Here is an 18,928-nt window from a genome sequence, read left to right as displayed (position 1 = left end):
AGCAAAAATGACTTTAGATAAACTAACAATTGCGCTTCATTGTTTTTTTATTGCTGAAGAGTGTTGAACCTTCTTCTCCTGCGTTCTACTGTACAGACATGAATTTACTTTTCCTTCAGCCTGAGGTTTATTCATTGCACTTTTTGGTGTGAAAGGGCTTTTACATTTGCTATAAACAGAACTTCTTATATTAAAAACAATCAAGCCCTGCTCATATTTAAAAAGTAACGCAAAAGTAACATAACACATTACTTTCCATAAAAAGTAACTAAGTAACATAACTAGTTACTTTTTTGGGGAGTAACGCAATATTGTAATGCATTACTTTTAAAAGTAATTTTCCCCAAAACTCTGGATGTCAGAATCACGAATGAATCACTCTGACTCTGTACTTCAGGGAAAGATGATTTAAATCCATTTATATCCAAAATAATAGTAAAAAACATCAAAATGTGGGCACACTTTTCAAAGATGGTGGTCCTGTGCCCCAGCACTGATTAAAGGCTACTGTAGAACGCCCCTGGTTCCTACATTTGAAGTGTTTCTTGTCTTATTTTTTAAGAAGTCAGGATTAAGTTTATACTTGTTTTACAATATAAAAAGAAGTAACAGAGTTTCAATTAATGATAGTTACTTTTTTGTGGTTTCATTACTGCATCAGGGTTTTTGAACAGATTGGGTGAGTGAAAGATTGATTCAATGATTCATTCATAAAGGGAATGACTAAGTCTTAATTTGCATACACTCTGCATAAGTATTTTGTTTTGAATAAGAAATTACTTCACGACTGCTAAAAGTTAAGATTTATATAGTTTGAATGTGTTCACAAATCCTGTCCTGTGGCCTCATGGGATAGTAAAGTGTCCATCGGATGCACATTTTACAATTTCACCTCAAGTAGTGTGTCATCTGGGTACTTTTTGCCCACTATTTTATGAATACCATAGATTCAGCCATACTACTTTTTCACATCTGTCATCCTTCGGATGAGACATTAAACTGAGGTCCTGACTCTCTTTGGTCATTAAAAATCCCATGACACTTTTCGTAAAGAGTAGGGGTTTAACCCCAGTGTCCTGGCCAAATTGTCACTGGCCTTTGTCAATCATGGCCTCCTAATAATCCCCATCCTCTTGGCTGGCTCTGTGACTCTCTCTCCTCTCCACCTGTAGCTGGTGTGGTGAGCGCACTGGCACCATTGTACTGTGGCTGCCGTCGCATCATCCAGGTGGATGCTGCACACTGGTGGTGGTTGAGGAGAGACCCCCTCATATGACTATAAAGCGCTTTGGGTGTACAGCAATACACAATAAAGCACTATATAAATGCATCATTCATTCATTCACATACTGTTTTTTTTTGGCCTCCTATATAGTAGGGAAGTACATGATTTCAGATGCAGCCAGTCACTTCCAGTTTAATTCATAAATTAATCTAAAACTAATAAGTTCAATGAATGATTCACAGATACACTCACAAAGACTACCATTGATGCCGCCTACTGGCGTAATCTGTAGAAAGAGACACTGAAAACATCCTGGTGATGTTGGTGTCCGGTATGCACTTCTGAAACACTGCTAATTTATTCAGAATAAATATTTAATATTTAAATAATAATAATAATAATAGCTAGAATAGCTGAGATAGCAAAAGGAAAATCTACCGATATGTGACACAGGATTTGTTGTGATTTATGTGTTTTTGGTATTTTTCATAAAGAAAGAAACAAGCTCCTTTATAATGAATACAGATGGTCATAAACTGGTAGGAAATAATCAGGACTCCCCAACTGTCTTTTTTGTCAAGCCCCAGTGGGACATTATTATTGTCCAAAAATGAAAGCACAGCAGTGCCAGCACTCACAGCCATATACGAAAAGCCCAATACCCAGGCCCTCCCTACAGACACAAAACACATGAATCCACAAATACAGACGCAGTCCCAAATGTGGGTGCACTGTGTTAGGCAGTGTTTGGTTACATAAGAGAACGTGACAAGCTTTCATCTCCAGGAAGAGAGGTACAACCAGAGAATGAGAGTACGAGGTGATGTAAGGGAGAAGGGGGAGGATTTTGTGCTATTTCTGAGACAATTGAATGAGCCTTTTCCTTCTTTTTCCCTCCGTCTCTCCCTCTTGCGCTCTCTCCATTTTGCCATACAGTGCAGCAGAAATGCTTTGGCAAAGGGGTCACTTAGCACTTTTCATCTAGTAATTTACTCACATCATCTTTGTCTGCACAAAAGCTGTATGTTTTACTTTAATAATGTGATTTGAACTTTCCTATTTATTATAGCAATAAAATAACAGCTTGTTTCATGTGGGCTGAGTGTTTTGTCACTGCAGAAAACAGCAACTCTGCCATTTGCCTGAATCAAACAAACACGTAACCCCATAAAACCTTAAGAAGGTCATATTATATTTAAAAAGAAATATATTAATGCACTCTGTAGTATACTGAGTGTTCAGCATTTTAATCAGACCACAATCCGTCCACAAACAATGTTGTGTGTTTTGTTGAGGTAGATCTACTGAACGAGAGAGAGTTTCGGGTAACTACTCGTTAATCTTTTGATGACAGTAAGCGGGGTAACATGATTCTAAACCCAAACAGTCCAGCAGAGGTAATTCATCTCTTTGAATAGAAAGAGAAAAGAATCAATATCATGACTAAACTATTGTGCTGACAAAGCCATTGAACATGGACATTGCATGAACTAGTCATTCAGATTCAGCCACCTGTCAGCCTCACAGAAATGGATTTACTGATGCTTTAATGGCAATTGTGCTGATGAATTAGAACTGCCAATGAGAACCCAGCTATTCTAGCCTGTGATTTGATTCAGTAATACAGCATTGAACACTAATGTTCAAAGTTTTGGAGTCTGTAAGATTTAGTTTGATGTTTTAAATTAAAAGTAAAATTGTGAAATATTACCATTTAGAATTTAAAATAACTGTTATCTATTTTAATAAAATTAAAAATGTAATTATTTACGCGATCCTTCAGGAATCATTCTAATATGCTCAATAATTATTTCTTATTAATTACAATGTTGAAAGCAATTGTACTTCTTAATATTTTTGTAGAAACTATTATTTTTTTTCACCACAAACTGCCAGATGTGAAAAAAGTTTGAAAACTGAAGGAATGTCCTTGAGTTTGAACTTTGTTACAGGCCTCGGGTCAGTCAGGGGTCAGAGGTCATCATCAGAGCTAGTTTTTGCTTCCCCTGATATTTGTCTGCTGCACTGCATGATTACACCTGGCTTGTTGCTGAGATCTTTATGCTACCCTACAGTGTTGCTGCATTGAGTTTCACCTCTGAGACTGGAAGTGTTGCTCAAGCATGTGGTCTTGCTGTAAGACTTCATGCGTGGGACTTGCTGTAGGAGGCTTGCACAAGGCCACGTTATGTGGACCATTCTGCTCACCTGTAAAGAAATGTAAGGACAAGCTAACAGGCGGATAACTCATTGTGCTTCTAATTTATCAAATTTATCATGTGCTATGAAAATGAAAAATAAAATTGCTTAAGGGGGCAGCTTGAGGATACATTCTTGCAATCATTTTAACAGTAAATATCAAGTACACATTGTTAAATTTACTTCCTTTAATGATTCTGAATTTTGGGGGGCATTTTGTTTGGATATACAATATGTTATATGATACCTTATTGAATGTAAAAATGACATGTAATTTGTGTGATACATTGACCTGGTATCCATTCTTGTATCACTGATGGTAACTGATGCTAAACCGATTGATTGGCTGGACTTAAGTGATACAATTTGTAAGCTCTATTCACCATCCTTTCAGAGAACAGTTATGGAGCAACATTTATTTAGCTGAAGGACTATGAGACTAGGGTGTACATTTATTTTAATTTTTATGGCATTTTGCTATTTTCATTGCAATGCATTTCATAAAACTCCAAAGAGAATGAGTGAGTAAACAAGTCAGAGGATGTGCAAGAAAAAAAGTGATCCAGATCCCATGAGCTGCAGGCGGAGTTGTTTATGCTTTAAAGAGTGGTTTTCAAACCTGTCCTACAAGCACCCCTTCCCTGCACATTTTGTATGTCTCCCTTATCAGGCACGCCTGATTCAACTCATCAGCTCGTTAGTAGAGACTGCAAGACCTGAATTGGGTGTGTCTGACAAGGGCAGGGTTGCTTGGAGGACAGGTTTGAAAACCACTGCTTTAAAGCACCTTTGGGAGCCCTTAGCTTCTGAAATCACTGCTTATATCATTCTAGCTTAGTTTTATCATCATTGGTTTTGTTTAGATTGTTTCTGACTGGTATATGGAAAATCACAGTATTGGAGTGTGTACTTGTTGTGGTTAACCTTACTAAAAATGAACACACAGACTAGGTCCTAAATGCCATTAAACGTTAAAAATTTGAAATAAATGTACCTTTGATTGTAAGGGGATCTGTATATTCTTATATGAACAGAAATTGACAGTGATATCAAAACCACCATAGAAGCGCTAGCTGCTCTATTGTGTCGAAGTTGTTTATTCAGTTGCTATTCTATTAGCTTTTAATTAGCTTGTGTTTGAGAGTGTGTTTTTTCAATATTGTTTGTTTGCCTGTAACTTTATTCTATATTTGTTCAGATTGCTGTACTCACGGTCTACACATAGTGCATTATTCTAGATGGCAGAATGAGCTTTTTTTTTAGTAGTCTTTTGATATTTAAGTACACTATTGTTTAAAAATTTGAGGTCGGCAAGTTTTTTTTAAAGAAATTAATACTTTATTCTGCAAGGATGCATGAAATCAAGCAAAAGTTACAGTAAATAAATGTATAATGCTACAAAAGATGTCTGTTTAAGCCTGTCTCTTTGGAAGGATGCATACAAATGGCTTTTTAAATTAACATTGTGTTTTTACTTTCTCATTTGTTTTTCCCTGTTCTCTCTCTCCTGCAGTGGGTGGCATTTGCCTCGCTGTTCTTCATACTGGTTTCCATAACCACATTCTGCCTGGAGACACACGAGGCCTTCAACCCCATCATTAACCGCACATATATTAACCCTGAAGACAACAGCTCCAGGTTTCACTTGGAGACAGAGACGGTGGTCTACTTAACCTACATCGAGGGAGTGTGTGTGGTGTGGTTCACCTTTGAGTTCCTCATGCGTGTCACCTTCTGTCCAGACAAAAAGAAATTCATAAAAAACACCCTAAACATCATAGACTTTGTGGCCATCCTGCCATTTTACCTGGAGGTGGGCTTGAGCGGACTGTCTTCTTCTGAAGCGAAGGACGTTCTAGGTTTCCTCAGAGTGGTGCGATTTGTCCGGATCCTCCGAATCTTCAAGCTGACGCGACACTTCGTGGGCCTGCGCGTACTGGGACACACTCTCCGCGCCAGCACCAATGAGTTCCTCCTGCTCATCATCTTTCTGGCGCTCGGAGTGCTCATCTTCGCCACCATGATCTACTACGCCGAGCGAATCGGTGCCAATCCCAATGACCCACGTGCCAGTGAGCACACCCATTTCAAAAACATCCCCATTGGCTTCTGGTGGGCTGTTGTGACTATGACCACACTGGGCTACGGAGACATGTATCCTCAGACTTGGTCAGGCATGTTGGTGGGCGCACTGTGTGCTCTGGCGGGTGTGTTAACCATCGCCATGCCTGTGCCTGTCATCGTCAATAACTTTGGGATGTACTACTCTCTAGCCATGGCTAAGCAGAAGCTACCAAAGAAAAAGAACAAGCATATTCCCCGTGCACCCCAGCTGGGCTCACCTAATTACTGTAAGTCTGCCATGAACTCGCCCCACCACAGCCCACAAAGTGACCACTGCGCTCTTGCTGCCCAGGAGGAGGTTTTAGAAATGAACAGAGCAGGTAGGAGACTTGTTTAAATAATGTCATTCTGAATTAATCATAGAATCAGAAATGAGATTTAACTCACCTTTTTTTCCCTTCCACCTCACAGTCTTTCTAGACCTGCCTGAAATCACACATGTAACCTGTTTTCAAAATCCCTCATTTGGGAATCGTTCAAATGCAGCTCAACCATCTAGAGACATTATAAAATCTCATCGCACTGCATTCTTAACAAAGATGCGCGTAGAAACAAACACACGTCTTCACCATGGTTGCATAACGACTAATACCCCATGCAACATTTTGCATATCTATATGTTTTTCCATCAGACTCCTGTGAGGATAAATTATATCCACCCAGACAAACAGGAGCACACTCATTCAACAGCTTGCTTTTGTTTTTGTCTATCAGCTCGGCTTAATTACATTCTACTTATATGTCAATAAACAATAGTTTGTATTTGCTTTTGTGACCTTAATTTCTCTAAAAGCTTGCCCAGACAATGACTCTTGCTGTGGACAAAGTTTTTTTAAAACATTTTTATGCAATTGATGTGTATATTTGTGTTTGTAGCTATACTTTATCCTTTTAGAGGAGAGCAGAATGTGGAATGTTTTTTTATTTATTTTATTTTTATTTTTTGGTAATATAACTAAGAAAATATCTAGATTTAAACAGTACTTTTAATCCAATTGATAAAATGAATCATCAGATTAATCAAATACAAAAGTAATTATTAGTTGTAGTCCTTTCAACCAAGCAAAAAAAAAAGAAAAAAAAAAAGAGTTTGATTTTGTGCAACATTATGTGCATAGAAAAGGTGTAAAATGTAAACATCACATTTTAGGAAAAAAAAGTTTGTCCACAGTTTTAAACACACCCATGCATTTAGGCTGTTGCATGAGCTTCTGATTTACTTGAGAGGGCAATCAGAACAACCAGCTAAAATCTGAGGTGTACTGTTTTGGTTAGTATTTGTTGCAGCTGCAGAAGTGTGGTGTAGTAACTGTAAACAGCTGTGATTTTGGAACTATTGTGGAACTACTGTGTTGTGAACCATACACTCATAATCAGTATTCATAATTTTTCATGTTGGTTTGAGTTCAGTTTTATGGTCAAATTAAAAAGTGAATTTGGGTCAGCCACACACACTGACATGTGGATGTGACACAGTAAGAGGGCCTAACCAGCATAAATAAGATATTTCAATCCACTCCACTCTGTGGTGAGTGCCTTCATTTGGAGCACTCATTTAGAGACTGGCTGTAAAAGAGCAGTGAGGAGATGGGCTGTGTCTGATCAGACTGGGTAAAGAATATCTCATTAATGTGTGAGAATAACTGTGAGTGACTCTTTCATAAGTCTGACTGGAGGGATTCCCCCACTTTTAAATGCTATAATAATAAATTTAATCATGCTTTTTGATGTCAAGAACCACCAAATATTATGATCCGTTTGTGATGTGACACTCTGGAATATAAAGCTAAAGGTGGAAAAGAGAAACTCCATTGAAAGATACAGCAAATGCACAAAAAACACTAGAATGTATATTAGAATGTATGTCCATACATAGAATGTATGTCTCAGAAAAACAAAACAAAACACAATATATCTCCCCCATCAACAGAAGTAAATATATGTTATCATGTAATAATATAAAAATAAGCATTACCTTGCTTATAATTACATTTAATGTAGTTAACAGTTTAGTGAATTTAGTTGACTTTAACCAAAAAAACAAAACAAAATCAAGTCTGGGGTAAGTACGATTTATTTTTGAAAGAAAATAATACCTTGTTCAGCAATGAATAAAAAGACATTTGTAATGATTCATTAATATTCAAAACATTAGACAATCTTACTAACCTCAATCTTTGAATAGTAGCATGTTCAAATCTTCAATTTTTGTGGACCCCCATTTGAAAGCCCCTAGATTAATCCAGTGTGAATAGATGGCCAAACGGTGCTTTCCATTGATCATAGGACTCAGGATCATTCCATTGTTGTGAGAGTTTGTGACAAACACTAAACTTAACTAAAACTCACTCAATGAATAATGATATTACAGTATTAGAGACAACCTTAAGTGTGTCAGCTATTTATACAAGTTAGAAAAGGAGAGTCATATCTGCAGTGTTTACTTGCGTGATCATTCTGTCCAGTTAAAAACAAAGCTTTGTTATGAAGTGAAAGGATGGGTAATGCCTTCTGTTTTCACACAATCTCTTTATTATTTCATTCTCTGTTTTTACACTGCACTAGAGCCTGTTGCTATGGCAACTGTGTCCAAGCAACCGCACAATAGGATTCGCACTCTGCAATGAGCTGCAGTCATTCACTCGCCTTGCACGACTCCTGTGCTATTCACACGGTACCGCAAACACACACACACGTTTGTTTTTGTGAAAAGTGGGGACATCCCATAGGCGTAATGGTTTTTATACTGTACAAACTGTATGTGCTATTGTCCTAAACCTACCCCTTACAGGAAACTTTGTGCTATTTCAGATTTTCGATACACTCCATTCTTTGTGATTTATAAGCGTTTTGAAAAGTGGGGACATGGGGTAATGTCCTGAAAAGTCACCTTCTCCTTGTAATACCCATGTCGTACCTTTGTCATTATACAAATTTATGTCCTCATTTGTCACAAAAACGCGCACACGCACACACACACACACACACACACACACACACAGAGTTAGATGGTCTGAGGATGAATGCAGTATAAATCAATACATGACCTACTGTTAATTACTGCTCAGGTTTTTAGGGCATAAAATGTCTCTGGATGTTTTAGTGGTTCATCTGATTCATCTGTAATGTTTAGATGAGACAAACAGAGACACTTGATGGATAATGAATCCAGCTAATTTTGGATTCATTGCCAGTTGGATCGAAAATATAAAATAATGAACTATATCAAAAGAAAATAGATATTCTTCCTGTTCTTTCTTCTCTCTCCCTCTCTGTTCAGCGCAACCTTTCTAAATCTCTCTTGTAAATGAGTTTACAGATGGCACAAAGGCCTTGATTATCAGCTCCATCCATTTGACTTTGGGCAGAGAACCGTAATAATCACTAGCACATAGAGCGAAAGCATCTGTTGAATTGGCCACGGTCGCAGAGAAACACAGCAAACACTCTCACTGCAGCTCTGTGTGACACACACACTCACTGTTTGAGATGAGTCAACTCTCTGTCCTCTATAGACAGTGCCTATATCTGTCCCTGTCGTATAGTTATTTCTAATTCCGAGGTCTCCTGAGAAATATGAGTTGTGTAATTATCATTATGCTTTTGGCCCTGTTTTTTATTCAAAACGGTCCACTCACACTTAACACATCCAGCATAATAGTGTTTTATGAGCTGCTCTTGCTCTCACTGTAAATTGTGGCATTCAGAGATATGACAATATTTATATTTTGTGTTATGTATCATTAACATATAGGTTGGTTTTGATATTTTGTACAGCATATAACACACCTATTGTTAGGAATAGTTGCTATTAATTGAATTTAGTCACAGCAGGGAAACAATTTTAGGCACATTCAGTATTTTAATACATTTTTAAATAATTATCTTCCAATGTCTGTGTGTATTTTCAGTTTCATTGTGTATTCAGATCTGTCCCGCAACGAACACAAAATTAGCACAACACAACGTAAACAAGCTGCAACACAACAAAATTAGCACAACACAACTGAAACAAGCCAAAACACAGTGAAAATGGCACAACACAATGGAAACAAGCTGCAACATAGCGAAATTACCACAACACAGCGGAAACAAGCCGCAACACAGTGAAATTAGCACAATATAACTGTAACAGGGATGACGAGATGCGAGATGTGTGGATCCAAGTGCAAGCTTTTATTTACAGGCATGATCATAAATACAGGCAGGGTGGAGCAATGGCAAACAGGTATAACATGGGCGAGACAAAGAGTAAACCAAGACAAGCGTGGGTCGACGATCCGCGAACAGTATCCAAAGGGGCTAGACAAGAGAGGTAATCCAAGACATAAGCGATAGGCCAGGCAGGGGAAAACACAATCCAACAAAGGCGAGGCAAGGCAAGACTAGGGAAACTAACAGGGCTCTGTAGGGCATGATAAATGCATACAATACTCGGCCGTGAGACAGGGAAAGTCCAAGGCTTATAAAGAGTGTCTAATGGGTTTCAGCTGTGTAATCAGTGCAATGTGTAATCTGTGACAGCTGTGTGATCTGTGCGATGGATGATGGGAAATGTAGTAGATGGTGAAGTGCAACAGTAATGTGATCAGTGCAATGAATACTCTGGTGAGTGAGTGACCTCTGGTGGTGAGTGAATGGAAGTTACAGACCAGATTCGTGACAATAACAGAGCTGCAACATAATGAAATTAGCAAAACTCAACGAAATTAGACTTTTGCGTTGTGTTGTGGCAATTTCGTTGTGTTGTGCACTACTGGGCCACCGCAGCATATATATATATATATATATATATATATATATATACAATTAAGATTAATATAATTTTATATACACCATGTCTTCATGAGCATAACTTTTTTTTAAAGTTGTGCATAAGACCTTCAGTTGTCCTCAGTTTGAAAAGATGGATCTCATTTGGAGTGCCATGAGTTTGAAAGGATAATGACGGAAGATTAATTTTTGGGTCCTTTAAGACACATAGCTGAATTCAGGTTATTCAGTGGCCACAAACCCAGAAAAGTTTTGGAAGTGAGAGCATTTAAAGTGAGAGCGTCTCACGGCTGTAAACAAGAAATGGATGCCAAACTGCGTACTGAGAAAACTAGTATTTCAAGTTGGTCCTGCACACGCTAAACAGATTTATTGCAAATGTGCCTGTCACTACATGACTTTTTCAAAGGTGAATTTGGTTGTAGAATGTAGTTGTAATGCCCACTAATCCATAAACAACTCTGTGCAGAACAACATAAAATGAGTACTGACAACTATATTTACATTAGTATGTGGCCAATCTCTGAACTGACGCTTGAGGTTGTTTATCACTTCCTGTTATAGGGCTGAGTGCTGAGGAGAGTGCTGAAAGTGAGGGGGATGATAAAGAGAATGAGAGATTTGAGGGTGTTCGGAGCAGAAATAGCAGTGAGGAAGTAGGGCAGGTGCAGCAGGGCCCCAGCAGATCTGTCCTTCACTACAGACTCTACACTGAGGCTCTACCTCTCATATGTAAATAATAATTACTGTCTGTGTACTTAGAGTGAATAGGTTCTCATTTATACAGAATTACAGCTGGATATTCCTGCTTGAGGAAATAAAATACAGCCCATGTAGTCTGCAGCTAGAAGTCTCTGGATTTGTCTTTCAGCGGAAAAGAAGATACACTCTAAAATAGACATTATCAGTTATATTATTCATTTACCATTGTTTTAGCACACATATACACTTTGAGAAGAGACAGTATTGAATTGAGGATCATTATTAGATGAAGAGGCTGAATTGAATGAACCTTTTTACACTAACCAGCAGAAAAAGCCTTTGAGATTTTGGTTGTTACATTACAGTTTTTTTCAATTGCTAACAAGCATTGTTCAATACTGAAGCCACATTTTCAAAACTGTTCATACAGTCTGCATTACCAACACAAATCTTGACCAAACAGTTGATCTCACCTCCAAAACTCACTCAAACACAACACTTCATATAGGTCTCAAAATGAGCTTGTTTCATCATATCACTGGCAACAATTCTCATTCAAAAAACATATATTTCATTCATAACACACTGATTTAAAAAAACACTAAAAACAGGGAGCATTACACAATCAATGAACTTTTATCTTTGAAGTTTGAATGATTTGTCACATAAGTATTTCTTTATTGGATAAGAATAACATCTTTTCATTTTACTAACTGTATTACAGCACAAAGAATGAATGAGAAAAGCAGCATTTCCCCCCTATATCTTTACATACAGTACCAAACATTTACAAAATGTACATGTGAAAAATAAAAAAACATAAAAATAAATATAAAAAGTTTAGAAAATATACAGGTGCATCTCAATAAATTAGAATGTCGTGGAAAAGTTCATTTATTTCAGTAATTCAACTCAAATTGTGAAACTTGTGTATTAAATAAATTCAATGCACACAGACTGAAGTAGTTTAAGTATTTGGTTTTTTTAATTGTGATGATTTAGGCTCAAAATCTCAACAAATTAGAATACTTCAAACATTTTTAGTGAATTGTTGGCCTTCTGGAAAGTATGTTCATTTACTGTATATACTGTATACTCAATACTTGGTAGGGGCTCCTTTTGCTTCAATTACTGCCTCAATTCGGCGTGGCATGGAGGTGATCAGTTAGTGGCACTGCTGAGGTGGTATGGAAGCCCAGGTTTCTTTGACAGTGGCCTTCAGGTCATCTGCATTGTTGGGTCTGGTGTCTCTCATCTTCCTCTTGACAATACCCCATAGATTCTCTATGGGGTTCAGGTCAGGCGAGTTTGCTGGCCAGTCAAGCACAGTAACACTATGGTCATTGAACCAGCTTTTGGTACCTTTGGCAGTGTGGGCAGGTGCCAAGTCCTGCTGAAAAATGAAAAAAGCATCTCCATATAGCTTGTCAGCAGAAGTCCTGAAGTCCTATTTCCTGGTAGATGGCTGCGTTGACTGTGGACTTCAGAAAACACAGTGGACCAACACCAGCAGATGACATGGCAGCCCAAATCATCACAGACTGTGGAAACTTCACACTGGACTTCAAGCAACATGGATTCTGTGCCTCTCCACTCTTCCTCCAGACTCTAGGACCTTGATTTCCAAATGAAATGCAAAATTTACTTTCATCTGAAAAGAGGACTCTGGACCACTGAGCAACAATCCAGTTCTTTTTCTCCACAACCCAGGTAAGACGCTTCTGATGATGTTTCTGTTTCAGAAGTGGCTTGGTAGCCCTTTTCTTGAAGACGTCTGAGCGTGGTGACTCTTGATGCACTGACTCCAGCTTCAGTTCACTCCTTGTGAAGCTCTCCCAAGTGTTTGAATCAGCTTTGCTTGACTGTATTCTCAAGCTTGAGGTCATCCTGTTGCTTGTGCACCTTTTCCTACCCAAATTCTTCCTTCCAGTCAACTTTGCATTTAATATGCTTTGATACAGCACTCTGTGAACAGCCACACCTTTCAGTAATGACCTTCTGTGACTTACCCTCTTTGTGGAGGGTGTCAATGTTCGTCTTCTGGATCATTGCCAAGTCAGCAGTCTTCTCCATTATTGTGGTTTCAAAGAACAAGAGATACCCGGAATTTATACTGCAGAGATGGTCATTAATTGAAACTCAAATGTAAATATTCTAATATTTTCAGATACTGATTTTTGACTTTCATGAGCTGTAAGCTCTAATCATGAAAATTAAAAAAAAAAATTAAGTGTTTTACTTTACATGTAATGAATCTAAAATATATGAAAGTTTCACTTTTTGAAATGTTACAAGAAAAAAATTACTTATTGAGATGCACCTGTATATATATAAAATAAATAAATTAACAAATTCTGAAGCAATAATTACCAAAAAAACTAAACAAAAAAAACATCAAGAGTCTAGTATAATGAGGTGCTGTAAGTACAGTATTGGAGTCCCAGCTGCTCCAGGAGTCTTTCCGTGTGGAGTTTGTATGTTCTCTCTGTGTTGATGTTGGTTTCCTCTGGGTTTCTCCCACAATCCAGAGACATACAGGTGAACTGGAGAATGTAAGTGAGTGTAAATATGAATGTGTGTGATGGACTGGCCATCTGTCCAGGGGGTTTTCCTGCCTATGACCCAGGAAAGGCTCCAGCCTCATGACCCTATATAGGACAAGTGCTAGGGAAAATGTATGGAATAAATGGATGGATGTTCACAGTACTGTGACGGTTCTAGTCCTCCCTCTCTGTGCCACTCTTTTTTCTCCACCGATGTGTCTTCCCTGATCCATGATTCCAAACAAAATCATTCCAAAGCCATCCATTTATCAAAAGAAAACCAAAAAAGAAAGAAAGATAACCAAGAAAGAAAGAAAGAAGAAGAAGAAGAAGAAGAAGACTAAAAATAGGACATCTGGCTTGGGCTTTCAGCTGAAATTGCATTTAGTTGTGTTTGGAATAATTATTATTCAATTTCATAATAAATATTCTGCTAAGATTTTATATTTCAATATAATTCCTGCAGAAATGGACATTTGCCATCGTTCTGATTTGAATGTGCTTTTATCAGTTTTGAAAGCAGTTTGTTAGCATTTGAAAAATGTGTTTGTGGATTTTGAAAAACGCGGAGGCAACCACCCTCTGCTGCGCGTCGGGTGGTTCTTCCCCTCCACGTCGTGCATTCAAATCGTTTAATGCACAGCTAGCCATTGATTTTCCTTACATATGTGTATATATATATATATATATATATATATATATATATATATATATATATATATATATATATATATATATATATATATATATATATATATATATATATACACAGTCATGGGCAAAAATATCGGCACCCTTGGTAAATATGATCAAAGAAGGCTGTAAAAATTAATCTGCATTGTTAATCCTTTTGATCTTTTTTTTTTTTAATTCACAAAAATCTAACATTCTTTGGATAATAAGAATTTAAAATGGGGGGAAATATTATGAAATAAATGTTTTTCTCAAATACACGTTGGACACAATTATTGGCACCCCTAGAAATTCTTAAGAGTAAAATATAAAGTATATTCCCATTCATATTCACAATTTTGAGCACTCCAGGGTGATTATGAACATGAAATTATCCAGCCATGGCTTCCTGTTTCACAGAAATATAAATAGGAGGGAAAACAAAGCCCAAATTCCCTTAATCATCCATCACAATGAGAAAAACCAAAGAATATATTTCTGATCAGGGCTGGACTGGTAATCTGGCATACCGGGCATTTTCCCGGTGGGCCGACGCACTGAAGGGGCCGACAGAATTATAATTTTTTTTTGCCAAGGACCTTCACGAGCAGCCAGTGGCCCATTGGTTTGTCTCCTCTATTGACAGCGTAAACCACCCAATCACAATGCGCTATAGACAGAGCCATGAAGTGTTTTGCTCCGCCTATATAAAGAACGCTTCACCCCAACTTCTTCCTCGTCGGCTTTTCCCACGTTTTCACAGCAGCTTTATCAAGAACAGGCTTGCTCTGCAGTGAGTGATGCGGCGTAAAGAGCCAGGCAGGAGGAGGAGAGGAGAGCAGTTGAATCGGTAAAGTCCTTGATCGGGATTCGCACCGGAGGCAGGCATCTATCCTGTGCGCGCGCCATTAGTGCGAAATACGCAAACACTTCTTAATAAAACGTAAATTCGTCTACCGCGATTTTTTGGTCAAGTCAAGTGTGTTCATAGAGGTTTCCATGGGCCAATGCGAATAAATCTAGATTTAAATTCGAAAAGACACAATATTGTCAGACCTGATGTTTTTTTTTATTATCCAAAGCAACTAGATGCAATGATACATATCTACACTACCAGTCAAAAGTTATTGAACATTTTTGAATGTTTTTTTTTTTTTTAAGAATTCTCTTCTGCTGACCAAACCTGCATTTATTTTATCCAAAATACAGCAAAAACAGTAATATTGTGAAATATTTTTACTATTTAAAATAACTGCTTTCTATTTGAATATATTTTAAAATGTAATTTATTCCTGTGATCAAAGATGAATTTTACTGTTTCAAAACTTTTGAATGGTAGTGTATATAGTGGTGGGCCGCCAGGACCAAAAAATGCCAGGGCCGATTTTTTGTCCCAGTCCAGCCCTGTTTCTGATGTGCAGCAAAAGATAATTGAGCTTCACAAATTAGTTAAGAAAAGAGCTAGAGCAGTGAAAATTCCCATTTCCACCATCAGGGCATTAATTAAGTATTTCTAATCAACATAAAATGTTATGAAACGAGTTTGAGTGGCTAAAGACTCTTCAAGGACCACAGCTGGAGAATTGCAGAAAATAGTTGTGTCTCGGGGGCAGAAAACCTTAAAAAAAAATTGTCAAACAGCACCAACATCACCACATGTTCTTTGGGAGGGTTTCAAGAAAAATTCTCCTCGCTCATCCAAGAACAAACTCCAGCATATTCAGTTATCAGACACGACTGGAACTTCAAATGGGACTGGCTTCTATGGTCAGATGAAACTAAAAAATGAGCTTTTTAGCAGCAAACACTCAAGATGGGTTTGGTGAACACAGGGATAAAACGTACCCCATGTGTACAATGAAATATACTGCTGTATTTTTGATGTTGTGGGCCTATATTTCTGCTGGAGGTCCTGGACATCTTGTTTAGACACATGGCATCACTGATTCTATCAAATACCAACAGATAAAAAATCAATAAGTGACTGACTCTGTTAGAAATCTTATAATGGGCCATGTTTGGATCTTCCAAGCGTACAATAATCCAAACACAAACCTCAAAAACAACACAAAAATGAGTAACTGAGCACAAAACCAAGCTTCTGCTGGCCATTCCAGTCCTCTGAGAAGAAGAGAGAAGAAGCACCAACATGGAGCTGTGAATCTAAAGGGTCTGGAGTGATTCTGGATGAAGGAATGGTCTCTGATCTCTTGTCAGGTGTTCTCTAACCTCATCAGGCATTATAGGAGAAAATTTAGAGCTGTTAAACTGGCAAATGGAGGTTTCAAAAAGTATTGAATAAAAGGGTGCCGTTAATTGTGGCCAATGTGTATTAGAGAAAAACATTTATTTCATAATGATATTTCCCCCCATTTAAAAATCTAATTATCCAATGAAAGATTATTATTTATCTAATTATTTAAATAAAAGATCAAAAGGATTAAAAATGCAGATTAATTTTCACAGCCTTCTTTGATCATATTTACCAAGGGTGCCGATATTTTTGGCCATGACTGTATATATATACATTCTGGCCGCTCTTTTCAGTGTAATGAAAGTAAAAAAGAACTGTGGCAGTTTCATAAAGTATCGTAAAATTGCTTCAGATGACTTTGATATATGATATATTTAAGTCTTCTGTGTGAGGAACAGACTCCTCGGTGCATTCATCAGGAACTATGATGCCCAATTCTTGAACAAATTGTTCTTTTGAACCTTTTGAATGAGTTGATCTAGTTTCAGTTTGTTCAGCACAAACCTTTTTTGTTGTTTTGCTAGACTTGAAATATAAACAAGTTGTATGGACTTTAATGATATTTTTAAAATACTTTTTCTTTCGAAGCTTAACAGCTCCATTTCTCATTAGCTGTCTTCACAGAAGAAAGTCACACAGATTTGGAACTAAATGAGGACAGAATTTTCATTTTATGTTGGGTGAACTATCCCTTTAAGAAGGTATCAATATTTGGTTGGGTCACAGTGTTAATATAAACCATAGTGTATATGTGTCTACAGGGTGTGCATGTTGTATCTATCAACAGACCATAATGAAATGTAGCCACTGTAATATTACCAACATGTCTCATGTCCTATTTGAATAACCACAAAGTTAAAGCCTGCCGTAGTTGCTGATAGATGCTCTTTTGTTGACAGTAATATGTTAGGAAGAGCATGCTTGAATCAGTGTTGGCGATACAATGGAAAATCCAGGTGGGAGATATGATAGTTCCCAGCGCTTTTTCCCCTGAGGAGCTCTGGCAGCGCTCTCCCTTCTCACAGGTCTGATCGATGAGGTGTAAATCGAGTGAGCAGAAGCTTCTGGCTGCCAGAGAGCTCACAGGTGAACAGGCTGGTTGCCATGAGCTGTTTCTATGTATTACGCTATGGCTAGGAGCTATAATTCAATGCTCCTCCTTCTTTCTTTGGAGCAAAACCAGAGCTGCACTCTGCTGTTTGGTCAAATGTAATGCTGAAAACAGACATGTTTAGGTTTTTGCTGTACTAGAAGGTTATACGTTAACCAATGCATAACTAAATTTATTCTCATACAATTCATATGTGGGTAAAAATGTGTGATACAATTAGATTATATTATTTACATTTATGCATTTTGCAACTATTTTTATATCAAATACAAAACAAAATGACTTAAATTGCATTAAGCTATATCAGTTTATTTTGGGAATTGAACCCATGACATGTTGCTAGCACCATGTTTACAACATGCAAATAATAATTAGAAAATTTTAATGTAAATTGGTTGATAATTTAGATTAGGTATAACAGATGAAAAATGATGGGAAAAAACATTCCGCAAATGGAAACTAGGGATGTTTAATAAAAAACTATTTTTAGCATTTCTATATGCATTCTGTGCATAAATTGCATATTAAATATGAAGATGATCAAATACAACTTAACTTCTTGGGTTTTTATTTATTTATTAATTCATCCATCCTAACCGGTGAAAAAAACATGTGTAGTAAATTTAGTGGTTTTCAGACATTTTTAATTTTTGGAGTGTAGTTTCCCTGAAAGGTTTAGGCAGTGTATTTGAAATATGACCAGAACTGCTAATAAAATACCAGAATAACATGTTAATATTACTTTTGCTGTTGAATGAGTATGCTCGCAACCCCAAAATAAATGAATGTATGCATACATAACATACATTTACATCCATGTCACTAGAAGGGCCTCGCATTACCTTCTCTTGCCTATCTCTTTGTCCTGCGCAAGCCCTCTCTTTCATCAGTCTTGGTGTTTCGCCATGGCTACATGTTCCTCTTACATGTGCTTGTGTGTTTGAAGATCCCAAAGTGAACGGTGAGGCAGCTAAAGCAGCGCTGGCCAATGAGGATTGTCCCCACATAGACCAAGCCATTTCCCCTGAGGACGGCCAGATCTTTAACCCAAGCGAGCCACGGGGAGACACTCCGTGTTTTCTGCTGAACGTCGGCAGACGATCCACAAACACGGGCACCCGAGTGAGGAAGGGTATGTAACCACTGTGTGAGGCTATTGCCTGACACACACAAACAAACAACACACAGATGTATATATCAGGTGCATTACACAATAAATAAAGACAGTCCAAACATTCAGACAAGCAGAGCGCGCCCACAACAGACAGTTTATAATGATGCAGTTTATTAACTGCAGTTAAAGACCAAATTTGTACTTAAATGTC

At 37.6% G+C, this 18,928-nt stretch overlaps 1 protein-coding gene across 7 annotated transcripts in view; it reads left to right on the top strand.

Annotated features, from left to right (window-relative positions):
* kcnc1a (potassium voltage-gated channel, Shaw-related subfamily, member 1a) overlaps positions 1-18,928 on the top strand; it is a 77,156-nt gene that overhangs the window by 15,673 nt on the left and 42,555 nt on the right. For 6 of the 7 annotated variants that reach the window (XR_009271948.1, XR_009271947.1, XM_058781154.1 and 3 more), the window contains exons 2-3: positions 4,938-5,868; positions 18,550-18,735. Coding sequence is in view for 5 of the 7 variants with exons in the window: in XM_058781154.1 (XP_058637137.1) it covers positions 4,938-5,868; positions 18,550-18,735 (1,117 nt within the window). In the remaining 2 variants the exon portion in view is untranslated. Of the gene's footprint in view, positions 1-4,937; positions 5,869-5,959; positions 6,339-18,549; positions 18,736-18,928 lie in introns of those variants that run through there. The other variant, XM_058781155.1, reaches the window with a different exon arrangement.

Source organism: Onychostoma macrolepis, chromosome 07, assembly GCF_012432095.1.
Source record: "Onychostoma macrolepis isolate SWU-2019 chromosome 07, ASM1243209v1, whole genome shotgun sequence".
NCBI lineage: Eukaryota > Metazoa > Chordata > Actinopteri > Cypriniformes > Cyprinidae > Onychostoma > Onychostoma macrolepis.
This window is presented reverse-complemented; position numbering and strand designations above follow the sequence as displayed.